This window comes from Bos javanicus, chromosome 27 (assembly GCF_032452875.1).
Source record: "Bos javanicus breed banteng chromosome 27, ARS-OSU_banteng_1.0, whole genome shotgun sequence".
NCBI lineage: Eukaryota > Metazoa > Chordata > Mammalia > Artiodactyla > Bovidae > Bos > Bos javanicus.
Window position 1 is genome coordinate 37,510,782 of NC_083894.1, and position 25,147 is coordinate 37,535,928.

Consider the following 25,147-nt stretch of genomic DNA (forward strand, 5'->3'; position numbering starts at 1 on the left):
CAGCAATGTGGACACCCCCAAGGACGTCGTGTAAGGTGGTAGCCGACCGGCTGCCAGGAGGCCAGACTCCACCCGTGACGTCCGGGAGGTGTCTGAGGTGGTCAGACTCGTGGAGCGGTGGCTGCCAGGGACCGGGATTTGGGGAAACGGGGAGTTGCTATTCTGCAAGTACAGAGTTCCCGTTCCACGCGATGCACAAGCTCTAGGCCTGCCGTGCTGCGCTGCACCGGGGGCTAACGACTGAACCCCGTCCTTGAATGTTTCTTGAGAGGGCAGAGCTCACATTAAGTGTTCTTACCACAGCTTCAAAAACAAAGCAAGTACAGTGCATGACTCTTGGGTTTTGTTTGAACAAAGACACCTCAAGGATACAATGGAGGAGATTTGAATGTAGACTGAATATCAGATGGTATTCTGGGGGCGTTTCTTTGTTATGTGAGGTGTAGCATCAGAACCGTGGTGGGTGAGGTGAAGGTAAGTGCCTCACTTATCAGAGGTGTATTGTGAAGTTTTTAGGACTAAAAAAGGTTTATGATGAAAATTACTCGCTTTACTGCTGCTGTATTGGTCTAGCCGCCCTGATCGTGTTAATTTCCAGGCTAGCATCGGTGTCTCTGCAGTTGCCTGTCTGCAGACTGACGTGCGTGCAGCAGCCAGAGGGTTTCTTGGTCAGGTGTCCAGCTTCAGGCCGGCCCTGGTGCCCCAGGTCACTCGGGGTGAAAACCGAGGGCCCACAGTGACACATGAGAGCCCACGTGACCTGCACACTTGGCTCCATCCTGACCTCACTTTCCTGTGTTCTTTGCCACACTGGCTCCAGGCTCATCCTCACGCGTCCCCTGCCCCAGGGCTTTGGCACGGCCTGGCCCGCTGCCCCCAGTGTTTATCAGTCAGACCTCCAAATGCCACTCCTCCTCACCAGCCGCCAGGCACCCCGATAGCCGTCCGTCTCCCCGTGTACCCCCCCACCCCCCGACCACCTGTTTAACTTGCTGCCGCCCTCACCTTCTGGACCCACTTGTCTGGCTCTGCAGTAGGTGTTCTGTAAACGTTAGCTGAGTGAATGAATATGGAATTACAAATGTTGACTTTGAAATGAAAAGAAAGCAACTTTTATCTTCTTTTATCCTTTATCTCCAAGAAGAGTTCCCCGCTCTTATGTCATTCTCTATCAAGTTTCCCTGACGCCAATATCCCGAGGAGACTCAGGCCCCACAAGTTGAGGTCGAAGTCCTTTGATTCTGACACTTAGGGCAGGCTTAGCCTTAAGGCCCAGTCCCATGGGACCGCCCCCACCGCAGACGCCACGTGGATATGGGCGGGGTCCTGGGGCACCCACACTCCTGCCCAGCCAACTGCAAATGCTGGAGTTCCTATTAACCCCCTCACGTTTGATATTTGTGAGAATGGCACAAAACTCAGGAAAGCCCTGTGCTTACGATAACAGTTTTATTGTAAAAGATCCAACTCAGGAACCAAATGAAAGAGTTGTCCAGGGGAGCGTGGGGTTGAGGGCAGGGCAGAGCTCCGTGCCCCTGGCGCACTGCCCTCCCAGCACAGGGCTGTGCTCACCCACCCTGAGGCTCCTGAACTCTGTTGTACGGAGTTTATTTGGGGGTTTCACTACAGAGCCCTAAGTGAAGTCATTAGCCTCAGGGAAGTTTGAACTTTATCTCCATCCCTTCCTGGAGGTTGGGGGTGGGGCTGTACATTCCTCTGGGACCAGCCATGGTCCTAAAGCTGTCTAGGGGTCCCACAGTGAGTCACCCCCTTAGCATTAGCTCTAGTATGGCTAGAAACAGCTCATGATGAATTGTAAAAGACACCCCATCGCTCAGGAAACTCACAGGGTTTTAGGAGTTCAGCCTCAGGAACCAGAGACGAAGACCAAACCTATTTCTTGTTCTATCACAACCACATATTGATTGAAAGAGCCAGATCAGAAGTTGTAAGAGGTGCCTCTCAGTGCCGTCAGGTTTTATATTTCAGAGACCAAGAACAAGGGAAAAGAAAGAGATGAAATGACGGTCAAGCTGTGGACAGTGGTGGAAGGGCTCTTTGGGCCTGTGGGACCGGATCGCCTGCCTTGGTTTAGATAGAGCCTGTCCCTTCGGAGCCTGTGTTGCTCATTCGGACACAGGCGGGGCTAAAGCATAGTTCACTTTGTTTTTGTTGTCATTAAGGATGTAAAATATAAATATCATAGCTAACTCTTCAATATCCATTTAATGGCAGAGGACCAAAATGATCATTTTAGGTAATGAAAAGATCATGAGAAAATAGACCTAAGAATCAACATATCTATTTAAAAAAATAGTGAAGTTTGCTACTAAAAATGCCATATCGAGGATATTTGTATAATGTAGCTGATGCGCTTTGTTTATAGTAGAAGCTGACCCAGCGCTGTAAAGGAGCTGTACTCCGGTGGTTTTAATGCCTTATTAAGAAATTAAATCAAACTGCGGTGTTTGTTTCAGACCTCCTCTTCATTTGGGGGATTCAGGAAGGATATTATGGTACTTTAATAATTGCAGCAGTAGAAATAAAATTTAATGTTTTGGTTTCTGTGGAGGCAGTTGACTACAGGAAAACAGTGTATTTGTGGAATTACATGAAGGATTAAAGTTAATGGGCTTTTCCTTTAGCTTAAGCTGTGACAAAGAAGCTATAGCCAAGTAGTTGTGTTACTGGAAAAGTCGAGGAAATGGCTTTGTATGTTTTGTGGTTGGTTTGTGTTGTTTTCTTAGCAGAGTCAGGACGTAGTAAGAAGCTAAAGATAGTCCCTTACTCATGAGGAACACTCCCAGTAAGATTATCCCTTGTTGGTTACATATCTGTGCAGAACTATAATCTGTTACGATTTTGGAGAAGATTGCCTTTATGTTGTTTGATCCTAGCCTGAGAACCTTAATTAGGGTTTTTAAGAAAACACTGGAAATTGTCAACAACGTAGAGAAACAGAGTTATGGCTAGATGCCGGCACATTGAGTCAAAGTTCTTGACTACAAAAAGTCACTTTAAATGGAAGCCGGCTGGGGACCACTGTTCCTTTTTTTTTTTTAATTGAAGTGTAGCTGATTTACGGTGTTAATTACTGCTGTGCAGCCAAGTGATTCAGTTTTACATACACGTGCTTTTTAAAAAAATACTCTTTTCCATTATGATTTCTCCCAGGATGTTGAATACAGTCCCCTGGGCTGTACAGTAGGACCTCGTTGTGTATCCATTCTCTGTCCAGCAGTTTACATCTGCCAACCCCGACCTCCCCCCAGCCCTCCCCCACGTCCTCCCGCCCCGCTCCCAGTCCGCTCTCTGCCTCCGTGGTTCTGTTCTGCTTCACAGATAGTTCACATGTGTCGTAGTTTGGATCTGTGGACTCCTGTTGTTGCTGTTGTCTTCCACCCAAGCGGCAGATGGGAAGCTTATTCAGTAAAAGCGCTGTGGCTTTTTCCAAACGTTGTTCGGTGCTGGGGACTGCCGTGTGTCAGACCCATGGTGCTCTGCGGACAGTGGTGGCCGGGACTACTCATCTGTTGTCAGAAAAACGGCAGTTCCATCAGCTGTGCCGCTTAACTGCGTGAGCGTGGGGCGATCACTCGCCTCCTGAGTCTGACGTTCCGCAGTGTCACGCAGGGACACTGATAACCTTCCTGGCAGGGTCACCGTGAACGCGGAGTGCCGGGCTCCGTGGCGTGGACGCTCCCGGCGCTGAGTACAGGGTAGTAACAGCTGCCTGGGCTGTCCTTCCTTCTCTGCTCAGGCGCCGTTTTGGGGTTCTGACGCGGTGGTCCTTTTAGGAAGAAACAACCTGTATCATAGTGCTTGGCTTGAAATGTTTTATTCAGATTTTTCCAAGTTCTTCGATTTGTGTTACTCTAAATTTGTAAATGAAGTATTTCATAGTCTTGGAGTTCTCAGAGTGTATAGTTTCTTAAACATTGTAAAGCGTTCTTTTTTATAAGTTAAGGGGTTTCCTGTTGAGGTGAAAGTCTCTCTTAGCTGTGTGACCCTGAATCACAACTCAACCAGTAAGTCTAGTGTGCCTTTGGCTTTGGGTGAGCATCCCCCACTTAGCACCAGACTCACAAGTTGCCCTGCTCGTGAGTCCTTCTTATTTGGAAAGACTGTTAACTTGGCTGGCAGTGGTAATGATTTTTAGATTATGGTTTTTTCAATGATTTAAGTATTAAAAATATGAAATTTTTTATTTTCTGAATTATTTTCATGGTAATTCTTTAATATTTTAGTAGAATTCACTTACATTATCGTTTTTTCTTTGCATAATCTATTGTTGCAAGAGGTTTTAAGCCAAGAGGCCTCTTTTTGGGGGCTTGTCGGCCCAGTGTGTGTCGCGCTCCATCCTTCTGGTCCCGTGACAGTCAGACTGGGGATGGAAACAGACTGGCTTCATCGTTTGCAGTTTCCTGCGAATTTAGAATTGGGATTGGCTGGGGGCTGCTCTTCAAAACTCTCTCCTTGAACTGGCATGGTGAAGATTTGGAGCATGTGTGGAGACACAAAGCTGGTCTTCAGAAAGAAAATGTATAGACGGGCAGAAGCAAAGGGGAAAGTCAGGCGAGCACCTTCCAGACTGCTAACAGCCTTCCTGTCCTTGGTCTAGTTCTCGAGGAGGCCCCACTGCCTTTCTGTACTGTCACGTACCTCAGCGGTCTTCCTCAGTTTCCTTCTTTTTGCAGTTTTACTCAAATTAGTTTCGACTAAAGAAGCTACATTAAGCTTGGAACAAAAATAGTTGAGTGTGAATATCTACATGCAGAAGAATGGAGCTAGACCCTTTGCTTACATTATGCACCCGGGTCATAACCTACCAAAAACACACCCACGTTGAAAACTAAGGCTGTTGAAAATCACAGAAGACGTAGGAGTGAGTCCTCCTGACCTTGAATTAGGCAAAACCTTCTTAGATATAGTACAAAAAGCAGACATAGATGAAATTGAACTTTATCAAGATTAAAAACAATTGTGCCATAAACTGTGCCATCAAGAAGTTGTAAAAAGATAACTCACAGAATGCAAGGCAGTATTTACACATCTTATGTCTGATAAGGGGCTTTTATCCTGAATACTGAAAACAAAAACAAAAACTAACAACTCAAAAAAAACAACCCAGTTGTTAAATTGGAAAGACTCTGAATAGACTTGTCCAAAGAGGATATACAGATGGCCAATAAACACATGAAAAGATGCTCCACGTTATTAGTTATTACAACGATGCAGATGACAACCACAGTGAAACAGTCCTTCACATCCATGCTGACAGACACAGCTAAAAAGAGGGATAGCACCAAACAGCAAGACTGGAAAAAATGGAGCGGATGTGTGCTGCTGGTGAGAATGTAAAGCGGTACAGCTGCTTTGGGAAACAGTTTAGTCACCTTTCACGTGTTAAACAGGGTTGTTAGGGGACCCAGCAATTCTTTTGCTAGGCACATACCCACATGAAGCATGTATATCAGCTGATGAATAGATAAACAAAGTATAGCGTATCCATAAACAGAATATTATTGAGCCTTAAAAAGGCAAGAAGGGATGACACATGCTGCAACATGGATGAACTTTAAAAAACATGCCGAATGAAGGAAAGCAGACACAAAACCCCACACAGTGCATAATTTCATGAAACGTACAAAACGGCAAACTCATGAAGGTAAAAAGCAGATTAGTAATTGCTAGCGGCTAAAAAGAGAAATAGGAGTGATGGCTAAATGAATAAAGGATTTCTTTGGGGGATGATGGAGAAGTTGTAAAATTAGATTGTGGTAATGTGAATATACTAAAATCCACTTCAAACAGGTGAGTTGTATGGTCTGTGAATTATATCTCAATTAAAGAAATTAAAGAGACAATAAAGTGAATATGTTAACTTTGGTACAGGCTTCAAGAATAATCATCGTAGATTTCTATGGAGATAACTTATTCGTAACTTTTTTCATAAATACATGTGCCTAAATAAGTACATCTTTTTTAATAAGAAAATTTTGAAACTCTAGATAGCATGTTATTTCATTTAAAGATAACTTGAAATTTAGTACTGATTGTGCATATCAGTTTGAGTGACAGTTTAAATTGAGACTGTTGATTTTGTCCTAACATGTTTTTCTGGTTGCTGTTACATTTTTTGGGTGAATGGAGACAGTTATGTTGTGAATAGATCTTTCAACTCAGCACTTGCTAGAGCAGGTCAGAGGTGTTCAACTTGTGGTCTTGAACAAATACAATTTAATTTCTTAAAGCATCTGTGTCAAGAACTTCAAGGTGAATATCGTGCCAGGCTAAAAGCTTTTCTTTTTCTTTCTTTCTTTCTAGTATTTATAGGAGTTTTGGAGGTTTTCCTGAGAAAAATAAGCATAAGTATATTCAGGTTATATCCTTGTTTCGGTTTGTTTGTCCACACCGAATCCAAGTGTTATCTTAGATTTAGGGCTTCTGCAAACAGAAACAGTATCCAATTTTGTCTGATGCCTACTATTATATAAACAGTTCTCTGTTTATACTATTTAAGCACATTAAAATTTTAGTAATGTTGGTGACCTTCAAAGTAGTAGGGGATGAAAGGCATTGAAATACTAACTGAATAGCTTATTTTAACCTTCTTCCTAGCTTATTTTAACCTTCTTCCTAATATATTTCATTGACCTTTTTAAAACAATTGTCATTGACTTTGACTGCTTTTAGATATTAGTATGGTATCTGCTAATTCCAGATTAGTGTATAATTTTAAAAATATATTTAACTTTATCTTATCACTTTTCACCTTTTAGCTTGTTTTTGATTAAAAAATATTTTTAACGAGCTGATAATGGTTGATTTTAGAGAAACTTACTGTAATTGCATTCAGTGTCATGTATTATTTTGTGACGTATATGTGTCAAATACATTTTTACATAACAATTAAGTGATGATGCAAAATGAATTTCATTTGTGTTTGTGTATGTGTGTGTTTTGTTTTAGCTTGAGAGCTACATGATCTTAATATGCTAGCTTTTTCTTATTTGCAGAGATCCTGCGTATTTTGATGAAAATTGGTTAAACAGAATCAAAACTGAAGTAGGAGATAACTGGAGGCTAAAGGTATTTTATTTTTATGTCTTTCGCTTGGGCGACTGTGACACTTGCTGACTTTTGGTCTGATGTGTCTGAAATAGCATTTGGTGAATAGTAACTAAAGATGGGAGTCAGCTGAGACTGCTCACCACAGTGCTGTCTAGTGAAGCATAGTGACCAGGCCCACAGCCCAGCCCAGTGCTCACGACCCCGGTCACGTCTTCAGCCCTTCAGAGCCTGAGTTTCCCATTTATAAAATGAGGGTTGTGACAGGATCCACCCCACGGAAATAAACGAGTTAATGCATGTAATGTACTTAGGACAGTCATGTTAGTTGCTAGTGTTGTTATTAAAGATGAGGAAATACTGATCATTACTAACTGTGTCCACAGCACTCAGAGAATGAATTATTTTTATTTCCACTCTAATGACCTTAGTTTTCAGTACTTCTCAATCATCTTTGAGCGAAACCCACAGTGAGAAATGCAGTTCACAGTGAAGCCTCCGACCTGCCCAAGTGTCTGTGCATGTGTAGTCAGATAAGTTTCTAACCTTGCTCTATGCAGTAATGTTTTTATTTTATTTTTTAAAAATACAGATCGCAGCCCATCTGTAAATTTTTTTTTTTACCTTTCTGTCTTGAAATGATTATAGACTCATATAGCGGGTTGGGAAAAGAAAAGTACAGAGAATTTCCACGTACCGATCCCCCGGTTTCTATGAAATCTAAGGACTGATGTGGATGTACTGTGCAGTGTATGCGGCCCTGCCTGGCTCTGTCCACATGCGTGTCCCCGCATCCGCATACACCACCCACGTCACCCGGGCCCTCGGCCGCTGCCGCCTCCCTCTCCATCTCTGTAATCTTGTTACACAGAATCATTCTGTGGTCATAACTGGCGGTGTGGAGAACTCTAGAATCATTTATTTTTGATACAGCTTGTTGTTGTTTGTTATTTACTCGCTAAAAGTCGTGTCCGACTCTTTGCAGCCCCATGGACTGTAGCCCGACCAGGCTCTTCTGTCCATGGGATTCTCCAGGCAAGAATACTGGAGTGGGTTGCCGTGCCCTGCTCCAGCTTCCTGACCCAGGGATCGAACCTGCATCTCCTGCGTTGGCAGGCGGGTTCCTTACCCCTGAGCCAAGGGAAGCCCTTGATACAGCTTAGTAGTGACTCAAATTCAGATGAGTGAGCTTGTGAAATCCCTGGACTTAGGACGGGCCAAGCTTGGTTTGTTTTATATTTCCATAAAGCACATGTTTGAGGAAAATATTTATTCATTGACTAGACATTGGGTCTGACAGAATCTAATTCCTCTTTTTCACTAAACTCAAGTTAATGGATGCTGTTTAATGACACTGTTTTAATTTCGAAATAGCCTTTCAAGAATAGGCAGTTAAAGAGGTAGCTCTTCAGTGTTATGACATAGAAATCAGGCTGCTCATCAGCTCGTTTGCTACTAAAGGAGCTGCGTGCTCCACTCCTGGGTACACGGTTTGTACACAGACACACACACAAACCCACACAGTCGTCAGTGTCAGGAGGGTGGCAGGCAGTAACCCAGAGAAGGGGAGTGTTTATCACGTCCTTCGTGTTCAGAACTGACAGGCGCCACTCTGGTTTGCATTCCTGTTCTCTGTATCATATCCTGTGTTCTATTTTTTCAGCTGTATTTCTTAAATTTTAAGATGCCATTGATTTTAAGCTACCATTGATGAATGAATAATAAGATTTGTCATTTTTCCAGTGGAGAATAAACTACCATTTTAAACTAATGCATTGATCTTCAAGACTTTTTCGAAGTTAAAATGTTAAAAGATAAATGAACACCATAGAACCAAAGAAAGTATAGATTTCCTATGACTCCAAATTTTCTTAGGGATGCGAACATGTTTTATTTATGAGTTGTTTTTTTTTTTTAAGGATGATGTTTTCAGTTTATTGTCTTCCCTTAAAACTAAGCATGGCTTTGATGACCCTGAGCCCCACTGCTGTGGAATCTTTTCTTTCATGGCTCCCACTGCTCCTGCCCTCTGTCCTAGAATGTCTTCCACTAGGAGCATCCACCAGGGGCAGCCAGGTGGATGATCAAAGGAATCCTGCCGTGTGTGCACCCTGACACAGATCCAGCCACACAAATTGGGTCCAGAAAACAAGGGGGAAAATGCAAGTCTGCAGGAAATAGCGCAGGTGACTGTGCCTGTGGTTTCCCCCAGGCGCAAAAGCAGGAGCCTGCGCTCGGAGTTGAGTGGCTGCTAGTCCCTCAGCCTGTCTTGTTACTGAGACGCTCCTTACAGCACTGTTGTCTTGCAATGCTGAGCATTGTACAAACATTTAAAGATATAGTTTTTTTTAACCTAATGGCTCCTAAATATTTTCTTTGTCTCAGCTAAATGAACACACTGTTTTTCTGACCATGGAGGAGCTTTGAGACATTCTTTCATAGGTGACAACCTGTTTTCGTAGGTTGCTTTGTGAGGATAATTTTGACTATAATTTTTGCTTAATTCTCTAACTTTAGAACTTAACCTCTGTATAAGATGTAACTCTGCTTTTCTGGGGAAAACGGCACTGAACTCAAGTCTTCAGTAAGCATGCCACATTTTTTTTCTTTCCCTGCAGAAAATCTACATACCTTGATCCTACTGTTAAGTCCTCTGCAATTACCTTCTGATTCTGTCAATGTGGTCAGAACATTGAAAATTTAATTTAATAATTGGAAGCTTAATTAATTTGCTTTATAAATCTCTTAGATCAAATAAACCATTCAGAGTCCTTTTTTATGATGGTGATTCAAATGTACTGTTGAATTTTATTTTTTATGTTTACTTTATGATTAACAAGAATGATTGTTGATTCAGAAAGTTTTTACCTTAAAGTGTGTTTTCATCTGTGGTTGGCTTTTACCCAGTTGTTTTTTTTCTCTCTTTAAACAGATAAGCAACTTAAAGAAAATTTTGAAAGGAATCCTGGATTACAATCATGAGGTAAGGACATTCTTTTCATTTTCCTTGGAAGTATTACTATAGGATAGTTTAATTTTCCAGTACTTGAAAATAATTTCAAGTAAAGGAAAAATTTACTCAGAATTAATAATCAGCTTTATTTTCCATTGTATAGTCTCTATGATGTTGGTTCAGGAAACCAGCTATTAAGTGAATTTTAGATAAATAATCTTTTTCACTATAATATGGATAGTTGGTGAAGGGTTACTCATTTATATAAGCTTTCCTTTCTGCTATCTGTTAACTGTCTCCTATCTTTCCTTACTCATGAAGGTGCAAAATTACTGACAAGTCCCTTCCCTGCTTCCGTCTTATTCCTTGGCAGACTCCCATCCTAAGATTAACTCAGTTTATCCAGTGAGTCTGTATCAGGATGGTCAGGACATCGATGGGGAAAAGAATCAGGCAGTGGAACTAGTTTGTCTTTAGATTTCGTGATCACAGATAGCAAATGAACACACCACAGCCTAGAAACACCTGTTACTTCCTTACTGTTTTTCTCCACAAACTGACTTGCATTTAAGCCTATGTCTGTGCTTAGGTTATCTGTCCTCATCATCTCAGCATGTGACCCCGCCGTCCACCCTCCTATTTCAAGTCCAAGCCCTGCAAATCATCCTATGGTCCTCCTCCTTCTGATGCCCTCAGCAAGGCCTGTTGGTTAACTCTCCAGAATGCCATTTTCTCCGTCTCTGCTGCCAGCGCCCTACCCCAGGCAGTCATCAGCTTTTGCTCGGGTCGCTGGTGTAGCCCAGCCAGTGGCCCTGGCCTTACTCTTGCCCCTCCGCCATCTGTTCTCCACTCTCAAGCCAGGCTACTTTTTTTTTTTTGTTAATGGAAATTCAGTTCCGTCACTCTCATCCCCCACATCATCCTTCTTGGTCTCCCTGTTGTGTTGAAAATGAAATCCTCACTTCTCACCAGGAGCTGCCGGATGCCACGCGACCCCCTCTCCTCCTCTTTGACAGCTCTGTGCTCACCTCACATACTGCAGCCACATTGGTCTTGCTTTCGTGCTTTTAGGGTCTTCTTCACTGTACCATCATCAGACAGAAACCTACCCAGTTGTCCTCAGATACTTTGTTTAGGGCCAGTCTCCCTTCTCTTTCCTGATATGGGCATCTTGCTATTAGCATTTTGGAGTCACATAGAGTGAAAGTGACCAGGGGAATCCTGCTTCTGCGGGCGTGGAACTACCTTCAGTTTTTGCTCTTTCCGCTGCCCCCGGGTTTTAGAGCCTCTTGGGCTCTACTTCTCTAGAGAGTGCACAGCCAGTCCTCCGGGGGAGATGGGGGGCTCAGTAGTGTCCACATCACATACAAGATTAGAGACTAAGTTGCCGTAACTCAGGAGGGTTATAACTTACATGGGGGAGGTAGAAAGAACTAGGAATCGTGAGTGAGGTCGACTAGACAGCTCTGCTCTGAGCAGGGAGTTTCCGGTGTGGACGACTCCTCTCTCATCAGATTTTAGTTGGCCATGTAGATGTCACTGCAGCTCTCAAGTGTTTCTCTCTGGCCAGATTCTAGGGCAGCAGATCAATGACTTTACCCTTCCTGACGTGAACCTGATCGCTGAGCACTCCGACACTGCAGAGCTGGGAAGGATGCTTCAGCTTATTTTAGGCTGTGCTGTGAACTGCGAACAGAAGCAAGGTAACATATTTGAAGTTAGCGCGTGCATGTAAAATAACCGAGGAAAGTAGTTCATATCATTACGTGTATACAGATCGCATGTTCAAACAAGAACATCTTAAGGCCACTCATGAAGAATGCCCTTTTCTATGATTTTTACCAGTAATCTGTTTTCAAGCTTAAAAAGAGTTTAACAGGTTAGAACAAATTTGATTGCGATGATGTCCTTCCCCTTTCTGCAAGGCTACCTAATTCTTGGAGTAGATTATTTTTAACGACACTAAGTCTGATGAAATTTACTGTTAATTGGACAAGGTCCAGCCAAGTTAATTACTGATTAATAGTAATTAATACCTATGATCAGTTCAGCTATGGGAACTTAAAATTTGATATTTTAGATGGCAAGATATGTAATTTACCTAAAACTAGATGTTTTAGATTGAAGGATTTATTTCATAGACACTTAACTGAATATATGTATCACGCTCGGGTTTGGGACAGTGTCAGTCGACCTAGTACCTGCCGTCGTAGAACTTTAAGTTGAGTGGGACGGGCATTTCTAAGTAAGTGCTTTGATTTTAAAAGGCAGATAAAAATTATTTAGCATAGTTCATTAAATTCAGATAAGAATTTCTTACATGTTTATTCTGTTAGGAGAGTTCTCAGCTCTTGAAAGTGTGTAGCCATTAAGAGTGGCTGGTTACAGGGTCCAAATAGGAAAAGATGAGAATGTTACCTGTATCTGTAGTCCTATGGGAAAGCAATCATAATATTCATTGAGCTTCTCACACAGACCGCATGTTCTGTGTAACACCTAGATTGAGTTTTTCCCTGAAAATTATGTGAGCAGTGAACACTCTGAACAGGATTTTAACACCCCACTGTCCGGAGGGTGTTCTCTGTCCTCAGGAGCGCAGCTGAGAGCTTGCGTCAAATGCCGTGAATCTCTGGGTTGCTGGCACGCGGGATGCAAGGTGTGAGGCTGGCCAGGGGCTCTGCCGTCTACCTCCCGTCCCGGGATTCGGTGCTTGGCCTGCTTCCTCATGGCCCGAGTGAGGGCGTGAAACCCCATTGTCGTGAGGAGTCAGTGATCCTGTGTGTGTGTGTGCTCTGTAATCCATAAAGCGTGGCAGAAACACATGCTTTCTGTTCAGAGGATGTTTTTCAGTTTCTAGAGTGAAGAGCAACTGCTCAGAGCGTTGGCTCAGCATCCATTTATCTCGGCTACCTGACTTCTCAAACTAGGGCAGATACACAGTGGTGGATTTGAAAAAGCAAAGATTAGTAGTAAAAACACACTAATAATAATACTTAACTGAATGTCTCCCTTCTGCCTGGTAACCCAGCGAAGAACACTTTTTGTAGACTGGGAAACTGAGACTCGTATAAGTATTATTCGCCCCAGATCTCTTGCTCGTGAGAGGCCAGTGAGGACAAAACCCTGTGTCTCTTCCACATGAGAGCTTGGTGCTCTTTGTGCTAAACTGTGCTGTAAGTTCTGGACCTAGACGCTCGCTTTTCAGGATAAGCTCTCTGGTACAGCCCACCTCATCCTCCACTGCTCCTGAGTCTGCGCCCAGCAATCATACGTGCTTGGATTTTTAACTTTTAAGATTTAAATTACTTTTTTCCACTTTTCAAAAAAGCGTGCACTAACCTGGTTCTCACGTCATTTTATGTCATCCAGCATTTTACGGTGTTCGCGGGGAAGGGCCTTGACGTGGCAACACCGCTTCTTAACTAACGCTTCCCCTCTCACACCTGACTAACCCCCCCGCCCGCCCCCTCCGCAGGTTCCCGGGGCTGTCGCCCGTTCCCCCCGCCCCTGACCAGGCCCCTGCCCCCGCACCACAGTCTCAGCCTTTCGTTCTGCTCCCAGCCATGCCAGCGGCCCCGTAGCCAGGAAATTCCGTGCCTTGTTCCCAACACTCGTAGAATGTGCCTCGCAACAAACCAATCGAACAAAACCTTGAGCTCAGACTAAAGGAATTTCTTTCTTAACCAGAGAGTGACTCGGTTATGACGTCCATGGTTCCTGCCTCTGACAGCGCCTGTGGTTTATGCATGTAACGTGTTGTGTATGTCTGAGTGCATCGCCACACATTTGCTGGAGACAAGTATCCTTGGGGCAGTACTTCCTTAAAAACATGTTTTGTTTAATTAGAAGCTTCGGCATTAACAACTAGAATGTCACGATTTAATAATGCGGTCGCATTATTTTTTTAAACAAGTTACCTGTCAAGCAAAGGATTATAGTTTGGCATTAAAGATCCAGGAGTCTCTTGCCAAAAGATCACTATAACAATTGCACAGTCGGACTCCCTTTATCTCATATTAGAATGCTGAGACAGTTTTTTTGGTGTTTTTATGGATATAAAGTGAGAGAGGAGCAGATTAAGGCTAAAATTTCCTAATGACTTTAATTTCTGAAACATTTCTTATTAAAATATATTTACCATATTTGTTGAAATCCACCTGGTTTTTATACTTCATCCTCACTTTTTCATCTATTATTGGATCTGAAAATAAAACGACTTCCAGGCCTTTTTTACAAGGCAAGAAATTATTTTTTTTTCCAACTGTGTACTACTAACAACTCAGGGATTCTTCTCTTTTTTGGCAGTGGTGAGGACAAGATTGATGACATTGGTGCTTTCACTTTTTAAAGATGTGGGTCATGACTTTAAAGCTCAGGGTTACACAGTATTTTTAAACTATGGTATCAGTCTCTATCTTAAAACCATCTTAATTCTTTGTTCTAAGCAGCTCTCAGATTCCCTAATTTTTTTTTTAATTGTAGAAAATATTAAGGTAAAAATTACGATTATGAGATGGTTGGATAGCATCACTGACTCAATGGACACGCTTCTGAGCAAATTCCAGGGAATAGTGAAGGGACAGGGAAGCCTTGCATGCTGCAGTCCATAGGGTCGCAAAGAGCTGGACACGACTTAGCAACTGAACAACAACAAGAAATTATACAATTCAATACTTTGATGTCACATAAGAATAAAACCTAGACATCAAAGTTTTATAACATGTAACACAGAACAGTGTGAAAGATGTTTAAATTTTAGGAACAATGCAGAGTCCTTTCCTTCTTGGCCTTAGGCTTTACTGTTTCATTGCTTTACAATGCTGAAATCCTCCATTCCTGGGACTTTGAGCAGCAGCCTCAACTTTATGGGGAAGGGGAGAGTCAATTTCAGGAAAGAAACGTGCCGATTGTCAGCTTTCACTTTACCTCCAACACATGTATTTAACCACATACGAGAAATTCCAAGGAAGAATCGAAACACGGGAAGCTTCTTAGCAGAACTGATGAAGTCTTAGCCTTGACTCCCTCGCTTGTCTGTCACTCGAACACTGACACTCCAGGTTGTTCTTGCTTTCAGAGTACATCCAAGCCATCATGGTGATGGAGGAGTCTGTCCAGCATGTCGTCATGACAGCCATCCAGGAGGTATGTGGACCTTCGTGCTTACAGTTGGTGAGGAATTAAAGGAGCAAGCCTGAGTTTGAGTGTCTGAGTTAGAAATTTTAGAGACATTCTCCTACTTAGTTTCCGAGAATCTTTTTTTTTATACTTATGTTCTGGCTTATCTCATTTTTAGTTTAAATGGTAAACATTCCTCTTGCAGGTGTAGATATTCGGCAACTATACTTAGTTTTTTTAAATACGCTGATGAATTAGGAATAGTAGACTGACTGATTCTTAAAACCATTTTAAGTAGTATCTGTCTTAACCTGCAGACTGCCTCACACCTAAGTATGGGTCTCTTGTTTGGAAGAAAATCGGTCTTCAACTCCTGCCAGACTCAAATTTCTAGATGAGTATTTATTAGCAACTGTAGAAGAGGAAAAATACTTTTTTCCTCTACCCTTCCAAGTTGTCTGCTGGGGCCTCTAAAAAACAACAAAAACATTAACAACAGCAAAGCATACAACCGTATTTAATGTAAGTCTTACACAACACAAGAAGCTTTGTGAAGAAATGAAGGCTGAAGAAGTGTTTCAGCCTGCGTGGGTTTGATGAAGAGTGGAGAGTCTTGTGGGAAAATGTGACAGGGAGGAAAAAGGGCAGCAATGGGTCCTGGTGTCCAGTTCCTCTTGCATCCCTGTGACCTTGGAGGCGTGGATACGTCTCCCCTCTGACGTTGGGAGTGTACCTCTCCCGAGAGGGGCTTAAGACCTGCTTCCGAGGAAGGTCAGGAAATCTTTCCTGTCCCCATTCTTTCTCAATTCCTTCAGCTTGAAATAGTCAACAGGTCAGGGTGCATATTTTGGGGCAGTATGTTCTTAACTCCATCAGATGTTAAACATAGAACTGTAGTATTGAAAATGAAAGATAGATTAATAACTGGTGAATCTTAGGAGGGGAGAATTTTTTTAATCATAAAAGCAGTGGGAGAAACCTTTAAAGGAACTGCAGAATGTAAGTAAGTAACAGGAAAAAATACAGCAGACAAACATGAGAAATGCTGAATGCAAATTAAGTATCTTCTGTTCGATCCGACCGACTGACTGGATGCAGAGGTCCCTGCTCACCCTCAGATGAGGTCATTTGCTGGAATAACTTGTAGAGCTCAGTGATGATGGCTCCCTACAGTGGAGGTCTGGGGGGTCCTTAACTCGGTCTCTGTTGTCCCCTCCCTGTGGAATCAAGGGGTGTTACCTCTGGCACATTAATGTGTGACGGTACGCGGAGTGCTGCTGCCACCCAGGGAAGTTCACCTGTGCTTTCGTGTCCAGAGTTCTGATGGGGCTTCGTTTTGTAAGTATGAATGATTGGATCGTTGGCCACAAGGTTGAACGAAATTTCCAACCACCTTCCTCCCCAGAAGTCAGGCTGATACCCAGTGGCTCAAAGCCCCAACCCTCCCTCTAATACATGGGGACAGAGGTCAGCCAGAGTGTTCTTTATTACACAGGACCTTACTACAAAGCAAAGCTTTTAACAGAGGATCGGTTTGGCAGTCTAGCACTGATCCGGGGTAGGAGGGTAAGACTCAGGGTTGTGAGTGTTCAGATAACACAGCGACGGTCAGTGAGATGTGAGCCTGAATTGACCTTCAGTGGTCTCGGGTTGGCTTGTTGGCATCAGGAGCCCAGCTATGTGCCGCTCATTGTCTGCCATCCCCAACACGTGATTCCAGCCCTGTGGTCTGCCCTGGCAGCGTGTGCACCAGTCCTCACGTCACATCCTGGCCAGCAGGTGGGCCCGAAGGAAGGTTCTCCACTTCCTTTTAGAAAAAGTCTAGGAATTCTCACGCTTGTTATCCAGCTGTTTCTCGCATTGGCACTCGAGGAAGCTGGAGAATGTGTTCTTTATTCCAGGTGGTCACAGACCCAGCGAGAATGTGAGGGTCCTGTTACTAAGCCAAAACAGGAAGAAATAATAAGGGGGCCGCTAACTGTTCTGCCTTCCTGTGGTTGATCCTGTAATTCCACTGTTAGGAGTTTATCCTGAGGAAGTCCGAAGTACAAAGGTAGACAGCGATAATAGTAATAGCAAGCGTGTATTCACACTTGCTCTTTGCTGGTACTCAGTAAACACGTCACATCTGTTAATACTAACTCAACATTCACTGCAGCTGCGATTAATGCTGCTGAAGAGCGCGCTTAACCATCGTTAGAATGACAGCTTTTATGTTACAGATATTTTACCACAATTTAAAACCTTTTAAAAAGGTTACATCTCATTCTTTGAAGTATGTACTGGCACTGTCCCCATTTTAGAAGAGAGGAGACAAGAGGCCTGGACAGTGTGAGCAACCAGCTCAGGTTCACACCAGAAGCAGCGGCAGAGTTAGAACTCGGATAACGCAGAGCCCACACCGTGAGGCTGTGCTGTGTCACCTCAGGTCCGTTTATTCAGCCTTACTATCTAGGACTGAAACACAGGAAATAACCTCAGTGCCCAGCAACAGGGGGATGGACAAACGAAGTATGATTCAACCATACGTTGGCGTTTTATGTAAGCGTTAAAGCATATTTTTTGAAAAGTAATGACGTGGGCCAAGTTTATAGCATATTAGGTTTAAAAAGGTAGGATACAGAACACGCAAGCAGTATAATCCCATTTTTGTTAAAAAGTAAAAATTAAGATGTGTGAAAACAAACTTTCCACAATGTGAACTGTCTCCACGTGGCTGGATGTTTTCTATTCTGCATTCTCCAATTTTTCTGTAATAAAAGGTATCTTTAATTGGGTTTTTCTTTTTCACTGAAATCTGTAGCTGACTGATTTTCATTCTGTGAATCTTATCCCAAGGAATTATGTAGAAATTCAGGCCATGATTGGGCACAACTTTATTAGCCTATTTTATATTAACAAAAATGTGAAAATAGTGTATTTCCATTGTCAAGAAGGTGACATTATAGCACCTCCACTCCATGGTTTATTATGTAGCTGATAAAAATTTGTCACCAAAAGTATCTTCCGACAAAGGGAAGACCTTTAAAATGTCAAGTGAACAAAGCAACGTATGAAAAGGTATGTACAGGTGGATATTCAGGTGATATGTCTGTTCCGTGCATATTCATCTTGTTCACTTAGCAGATGCCCATTGGGTGTTTAGAATGCAGAGGGACAATAGCAGCCTGCCGGTGGATACAATCGTGGAAAAGGTTTCTTGTCACACAGAGCGAGAGTCTAAAGGAAGAGCTGGCCAGACAAGGAGCTCAGACACCTCCAGAGTGTTCAGAGTGAAAATCACCATCATGGGGAAAAGTCAGTCGGTATGGGGACAGTGAGGAGGGCTTACTAGAGGACGTGGCATCTCAGCTGAGCCCTGGGGGAGGAGACGAGCTGCAGTCCTGGGGGGCGGGGGCAGATGGGGACACAGGAGCTGCAAACCTGGCTAAAGATACAGTACCTTTTATTATAGAAAGATAGGAGAATGCAGAAGAGAAAGCCTCCAGCCATCCGGAGACTGTTAACATTCTGGAGAGTTTGCTTTTGTTCAGCAGACGTGGGAGGTGGCGGGGGCTGGAGGTGAGGCAGGAGAGCCCTAAAATCAGTAGGATGTTGAACGAGGTGGAATTTTGGAAACCAGTGAATAGACTTTGAAGGAGAAAATACTGTCAAGTCTGTATCTAAGAAACTCTAGGCAGTGAGAAGGATGGATTGGAGGAAAACACGGCCAGAAAAAGGAGAGCAGATGCGACCTTAGTAATTGTCCACTGAGAAGGGTGGGAGCTGACCTGGTTACAGTGTCGGATCGAGTGCGGGCAGACTGAGTGCTGCAGAGCTTTGGTCCGTAGGCCTGGTGACTGATCAGGCCTTGGAGGAGGGCCTGAGGGCTGGACAGGCCTATGGGGTTGAAGAAGCATTTTTGTAAGATGATTGTACTGTCTTTATTCAGGTGCTGCTGATCGCGATTTCTTTTTTCCTATTGTGGTACAATACACATAGCTATAAACCTGGCTGTTTTCAAGGTGATTCTGTAGCATGTCTCGGTATTTGGCTCCTTTCGCGGCTGCGTGGTCGTCCACGTGTGGGTGGGCCTCACTGTGTTACGCGTTGTCCGTGGACGCGAGTTCCTCCACCTTTGGGGTGTTGTGAGCAGTGCTGCTGTGAATGTGTATATGGGGTCTTTTTTTTTTTCTTTTGAACACCTGTTTTTAATTTTTTTGAATATATACCGAGAAACTGAACTGCTGGTGCAGGTGGTGACCCTGTGTATAACTTTGAGGAAGTGCCAGGGTGCTTCCCACAGGTGCTGGCATCGCTGTCCACTCCCCCCAGCAGTTCCCCGGGATTCTGGTTCCTCTCCCGATCATCGGCCGTTGTAACTGCCCCTCATCCGAGTGGATGGGAGGTGCTTTCTCATCCTGGCCTATTTGTATATCCCTCCAGGCTAGTGACGTTGAGCATCTTTTCATGTGTTTCCTGGCTGTGTTATAGTATCTTCTTTGGAGAGATGCGAATGGTAGTCAAATACATAGTAGTCCTTCAGTTCTTTAAATGCTAATAGGAGGAAGCCCCAGGAGAGAGCAGGAGAGAGGTTGAGATAACACAAGAAAATGGTAGGTGGTCCAGGGTCTGAGAAGCTGGGAAGAGACAGGGTTGAGAGTGTTAAGTGGAGGGATCAGCCTGGGGTGGGAGGAACAGCACTGAAGTTTTAACCAGATTAAAGGAGGAAGGGTGGGCATGAATGCTGTTCTTACCTGAAGGCAAAGTCTGGTCTTAAAGAGTAGGGAGGGTTGGTGAAGTTTGAGAAGCAGGAATAATCTCTAATGGAGTAAAGAGGCTGATGATGGGGAGACAGCTATACTTCGGAAACAGGCAACTTTGAAGGCCTAGCTGACCCTGGAAACCGTACATCATGTTTTGTGGTTTATAAAATACCTTGACTCTCTCAGTACTTAGCGGTCAGGGTTTACAGCCAGAAGAGAAAGGTGGTTGGGTTGGTTTTGGATTGAGATTTTCCCTGGGAGAAGGTACTAAGGTAAGAGAATTGATTATATTAGAACCAAATAATAGACCACGAAGCCTAGGCCGGAAGGCGAAGGTAACTGATTAAACAGATGCTGAACTGTATCAGCCGACGTCCGGAGTGAGGCAGTTGTCAAAGAAAAGACGACAAAAGAGTAAACTCCGGGCCAGGACAACAGTGACGTTCACCGGAGAGTCTGAGCAGAGTGAGGCGGGACGTGATCGTAAGGGTGACGGACTGAGTGAAAACCAGAGGGGAGTACGGAAGCGCAGGGCCCGGGAGGGAGGGGCAGGCAGACCCCCTGTCTGTGAGTGACCTGGAGAAGGCGGTGTTGGCGTGGGGTGCCAGGCGTGCTGCTGCGCTCGGGCGGGACTAACTTGTAACAGTGGGGATGGGAAGAAGACCGCAGGAAAACGCCTCACTCCCGTGCCCACCCCCTCCACCGCTGCCCTGAATCAGATCCGGCACCGCCCTTATCCCTGAGCTGTCTTTCTTTCTTGAGCACAGGCGGCTTCTTACATAGTTCAGAATTGCAGAAGTGGTTATTTCCGGATGGTAGAATAATGCATTTATTTTTGTATTTTTTTTCTGAATTTCATCTTCTCTGTGTTGGGTTGTTTTTTTTTCCCAATTGGAAGAAAACTCTTTTGAACATCTTTTTATTAATATTCTTACCATGAAAGCATAAAAAAAATTGAAGCCGGTTTTCTTTTATACTTCCTGAGATTTTATTTTTTTCCTAATTATGCTAAGGGACTTTGACTCTTCTCATGACAGGATTAGAGAGCAGTGGTTCTCAAACTTCAGTGTGTGTCCTGGGCCCTAACCCCAGAGTCTCTGATTCAGTAAATCTGAGCTGGGGACCCAAGAATGTGCATTTCTGGCAAGTTCTTAGGATGCTGGTGGTGGTGGTGTGGGGCCCTCACTTGGAGAACCACTGATACAGAGAAGAAGGTGCAGCTGAGCGGAGCAGCTCTGTAAAGAGTGGGATAAAGGCTGAGGTGACAAGATCTCTCAGTAAGATGTCCCCACCTTTCTAATCGTCCCTCTCTTTTGTCCTTTTTACAGAATGTAAGATGGGAAACAGGAGAAAATGGGGAGATGTTTTGTGTGCCCCCAACATTTGTCACGGTCAGAATTTTACCCTTTCTCCCCACACCCTCACACACCGCCTGAATCTTCTCTGAGCAGCACAAGGGTGGGAGAGGCTGAGAGGTAGATTTGTGTTTGCATGCGTGTCATCTCTGAGCATCAGCAGTTCATTTGGGCTGACACTGATCTGAGCCACATTTATTCTTCAGAAATAGTTACCTAGCAATGCTATTTTTTTTGTACTAAAAAGTCAATGTTTTAAAATATTTAGCCACATTTCAACTTAAAGGCTTGTCTTTTTTTCGTGGTGAGGATAGGTAACACTTGATTCTCATGACTGGCCCCGCCCTGAAGTTGCACACGTATGATTTTAGGTGAAGGCTAATCCTGCTGCAAAACAAAGCTTTAATGCATAAGAAAATGTTCCTTTTACATTTGTGTTTTTCATTGTAATTTTTACAATTCTCCGGCAGCCAGGCGTTCCCGTTTGTTGTTGTAAGTGTATTATGTCAAATGTCATTTCTGTCTCCTGGTTGTAATCATTTAAATCTTGATTTCAGCTGATGAGTAAAGAGTCCCCTGTGTCTGCTGGGAATGATGCCTATGTTGACCTTGATCGCCAGGTACCTGGTTTTGCATTGTTTCTATTTGTGCAGAGGTTGAAGGGTAAACTTTGGATGTTAATGAAAAGGATGTTTCAGCTCATGAAATATATTGGTGTAATTCTTTGTTTTTTACCTAAAATGCAAGAATTACAGTCACTTTTTTTTAAAGCCACTTTACTAATGGATGGTAAACATTTGTAATAAAATTTGTAATTTGTAACTAACATAATTTATTAAATAAATTAGCTTCTTTAATTTACTATATTTTGTGTTTTCTAGTCATGGTTTTTCTTTTTCTTTTAGTGATAGCTTTCTGTATGCCAGGTTTAAGAAAACAGATGCAGTCCTGGAATATGGCATGCATTAGTCCTACGATTTATTTAGAACACAAAAGATATTTTGCCTTTTATTTCATGTTACTCTTCAATGGAAAAAGTTTCTTTTTCCTTTCATCTTTCTGAAGATGTGAACAGTCTGTCAGGAGATACTTAAATGCACTAAGGAGCTACTATATCTTTCTAAGGAACTCTGCAATATATTCTTAGAGTTTTTAACAGAAAAGTTGATTTGTAATTTTAATTACTGCTTTTTAATGAAAGGTTGTTACATTGTCAGTCGCTGTATTCTGCTCTGGGACCTCTGTTCCACAGCATGAATAGAAACCTTCGTGTTGTCTCCTCTCATTTCTTCCCCATGGTTTCTAAATGTTTTGCAGGAAAATCTTTGGGTATGCTATAATTTTAGCCCAAATTGTTATTTGTCTTTTCCTTACTCTGTGGCATCTGAGTTTAAACTTGTTACCTTGAATGCACTTTTTGTTTTTGTATCCATTACGCAGAGATTTGATCACATGAAATGAAAAGCCAATATAATTTTATTTTCATCAATTTTTTTCTTCTAAAAAGTCAATTAACTTTAATGTTTTCATATATTGCTAACTTAGAGTTTATCATAATAATGGGACTGTTTGGTTTGTGCTGAGAATCAGGGTAATAAAAACCTTTCATTCTGAAACTGATAAAATTAACACAGAGGTTTAATATGATTGAACATTTGTGTTGAAAATATACTAGCTATTTATTTTAACAGCTGAACCCCTGTTCTAGCTTGTATAGATTTTACCAAAGTAAAATTTCTCAGTTATTACAGAATCAAAACATTACCAAGAACCAGGTAGCCCAGATAAGAAAAGATGTACAAGAGAACAAAATTCAAAGTTCAGAAAAGACAAAGCTTAGGACTAAAAGATATTCACAGTTAGAAGTGGCTACTTAACAACAGAAATTTGGTCTAAATTATTTCCAAACAATGCGAAGTTTATTTATAAATTTCCAGATTTGTTCATTGAACATTTATCACGCATCAAAAAAAAAAAAAAGAAATGTCTTGTTTTGACTCATGCAAAAGGGTTCTTGATTTCTGCTGTCAGCAGAAAGAGAAGGGAGTTCTGTGCTCTACATGTGTGGTTATTAGCTGTTGCCGTGTCATATTCCAGTGCTGACTGTAGCTCTTTGTCTCTGCCCAGCTGAAGAAAACTTCAGAAGAACTAAACGAAGCTTTGTCGGCCAAGGAAGAAATTGCTCAAAGGTGCCACGAGTTGGATCTGCAGGTAAGAGGGCTGTTCCCAGACCACCTGTCTGAAATGCACTCTGTGGGTCCCGCCACACACAGTGGGTCCCTCTTGCAGTTCAGTTTGACTATAACACAGCCTAATTAGAGAAGAAAAATCCTGGGAAAAGAGTGCAGACCTAGCAAAGATCAGAGTTTTCCTTCCTTCTCACAACTCCAGTAAATTCACGATAAATGAATGAAAATGGGATAAGCCCACAGAAAGAAAGAGGAGGGAGACCAGCACTCAGGAGACAGGGGGAGATTTTTAAAAGTCCTGACTTTTGTAGTGTTTGCCAGTCTCCACGGTATACACACTCCCAGTGACCAGTACCAGTTGCTAATGGTTTAACAGTCGGCTCACCTGTCTCCTGAATATTTAACAAGCAGCTCGGTTACAGCCAGCAATAGCGCACCACACTCGTTATCCACTTCTGAAGGCCAAAGACAGTTGGGAAAAGTGCTGAATGGCCTAAGAGGAGCAATGCAGTGACCAGGAACTCTTATAAAAGGGGATGGGGACTTCTCTGGTGTTCCAGTAGGTAAGAATCTGCCTGCCAACCCAGGGGATGTGGGTTCAATCCCTGGCCCCGGAAATGTTGCAGGGCAGCTAAGCCTGTGCCCCTCAACTTCTGAGTCCGCACTGTAGGGCCTGAGGGCCGTAGTTACTGAGCCTGGGCGCCTGCAGCCCATGTTCTGCAATAAGAGAAGCCACCAAATAAGACGGCCGGGCACCCCAGCTGGAGAGTGGCACCCACTTGCTGCAACTAGTATGCCCAAGTGCAACGACAGAGACCCAGTGCCACCAAAAACAAAGATAAATAGTTTTAAAAATAACAATAAAGAGGGATGGGCTGCTGTAGCCAAACCCCAGAGAATGGCACGGAGCCCCCCACCCCCACCCCCACATGGTAGAAGGCTGCAGCGAGGTACAACGGGGTCTCCTGGAGGAGAGCGCCCCCAACGCGTGTCACCCGCTGCAGACACCCTGACGTGAAGCCGGCTTGCTACCAGAGGGTGCTCTTCTAAAGAGTTAAGCGAACAGAAGTATGGGACGATAGACTCAGTGTTAGTACCGCAGGGTTAGGCTCTTTGCATTTTGACCTTTCCGGGTTCTCGAGTTTACAGAGAGCATGTGAGGAAAAATGCGTAGCAAAAAAGAGCAGGGTCAAGGTGAACAGGAAACTAGCCCTAGAGGAAGTAGAGAAATTGGGGTAGTAGAAAAGTTTTCTCTTTGATTATTTAATGCCCCTGTGAAACTGGCAAAGATGCTGCATCTCTAAAGTAAGGACAAGATGCTGTTTTCAAAAGAAAAAAGTCAGAGATCAAGAAACACATGAAATATTAGTCGCTCAGTCGTGTCTGATGCTTTATGACCCCGTGGACTGTAGTCCGCCAGGTCTTATTTCCATGGGATTCTCCAGGCAAGAATACTGGAGTGGGTGCCATTTAGTATTCCAGGGGATCTTCCTGACCCAGGGATTAGACCCAGGTTTCCTGCACTACAGGCAGATTCTTTCCTGTTTGAGCCACCAGGGAAGCCCCTCAGACTGAGAGGAACACTTAAGTAAATTAAAAATAGAATTGTCAAAATAAAAATCCAGTAGAATAGTTAAAAATGAAGTTGAAGAAATCTTTCATTGATAAAAAGAGAATAAGAAATAAAATGTATTTGTCTTGGATTTACAGCAAAAC

At 43.2% G+C, this 25,147-nt stretch overlaps 1 protein-coding gene across 3 annotated transcripts in view; it reads left to right on the forward strand.

Moving 5' to 3' along the window:
* The window catches only part of HOOK3 (hook microtubule tethering protein 3), an 88,355-nt gene that overhangs the window by 15,613 nt on the left and 47,595 nt on the right, over window positions 1–25,147 (forward strand). For all 3 annotated transcript variants that reach the window (XM_061404613.1, XM_061404614.1, XM_061404615.1), the window contains 6 exons: window positions 7,020–7,092; window positions 10,004–10,054; window positions 11,595–11,727; window positions 15,102–15,169; window positions 21,800–21,862; window positions 23,370–23,453. In XM_061404613.1, coding sequence (XP_061260597.1) covers window positions 7,020–7,092; window positions 10,004–10,054; window positions 11,595–11,727; window positions 15,102–15,169; window positions 21,800–21,862; window positions 23,370–23,453 — 472 coding nt within the window. The remainder of the gene's footprint in view (window positions 1–7,019; window positions 7,093–10,003; window positions 10,055–11,594; window positions 11,728–15,101; window positions 15,170–21,799; window positions 21,863–23,369; window positions 23,454–25,147) is intronic.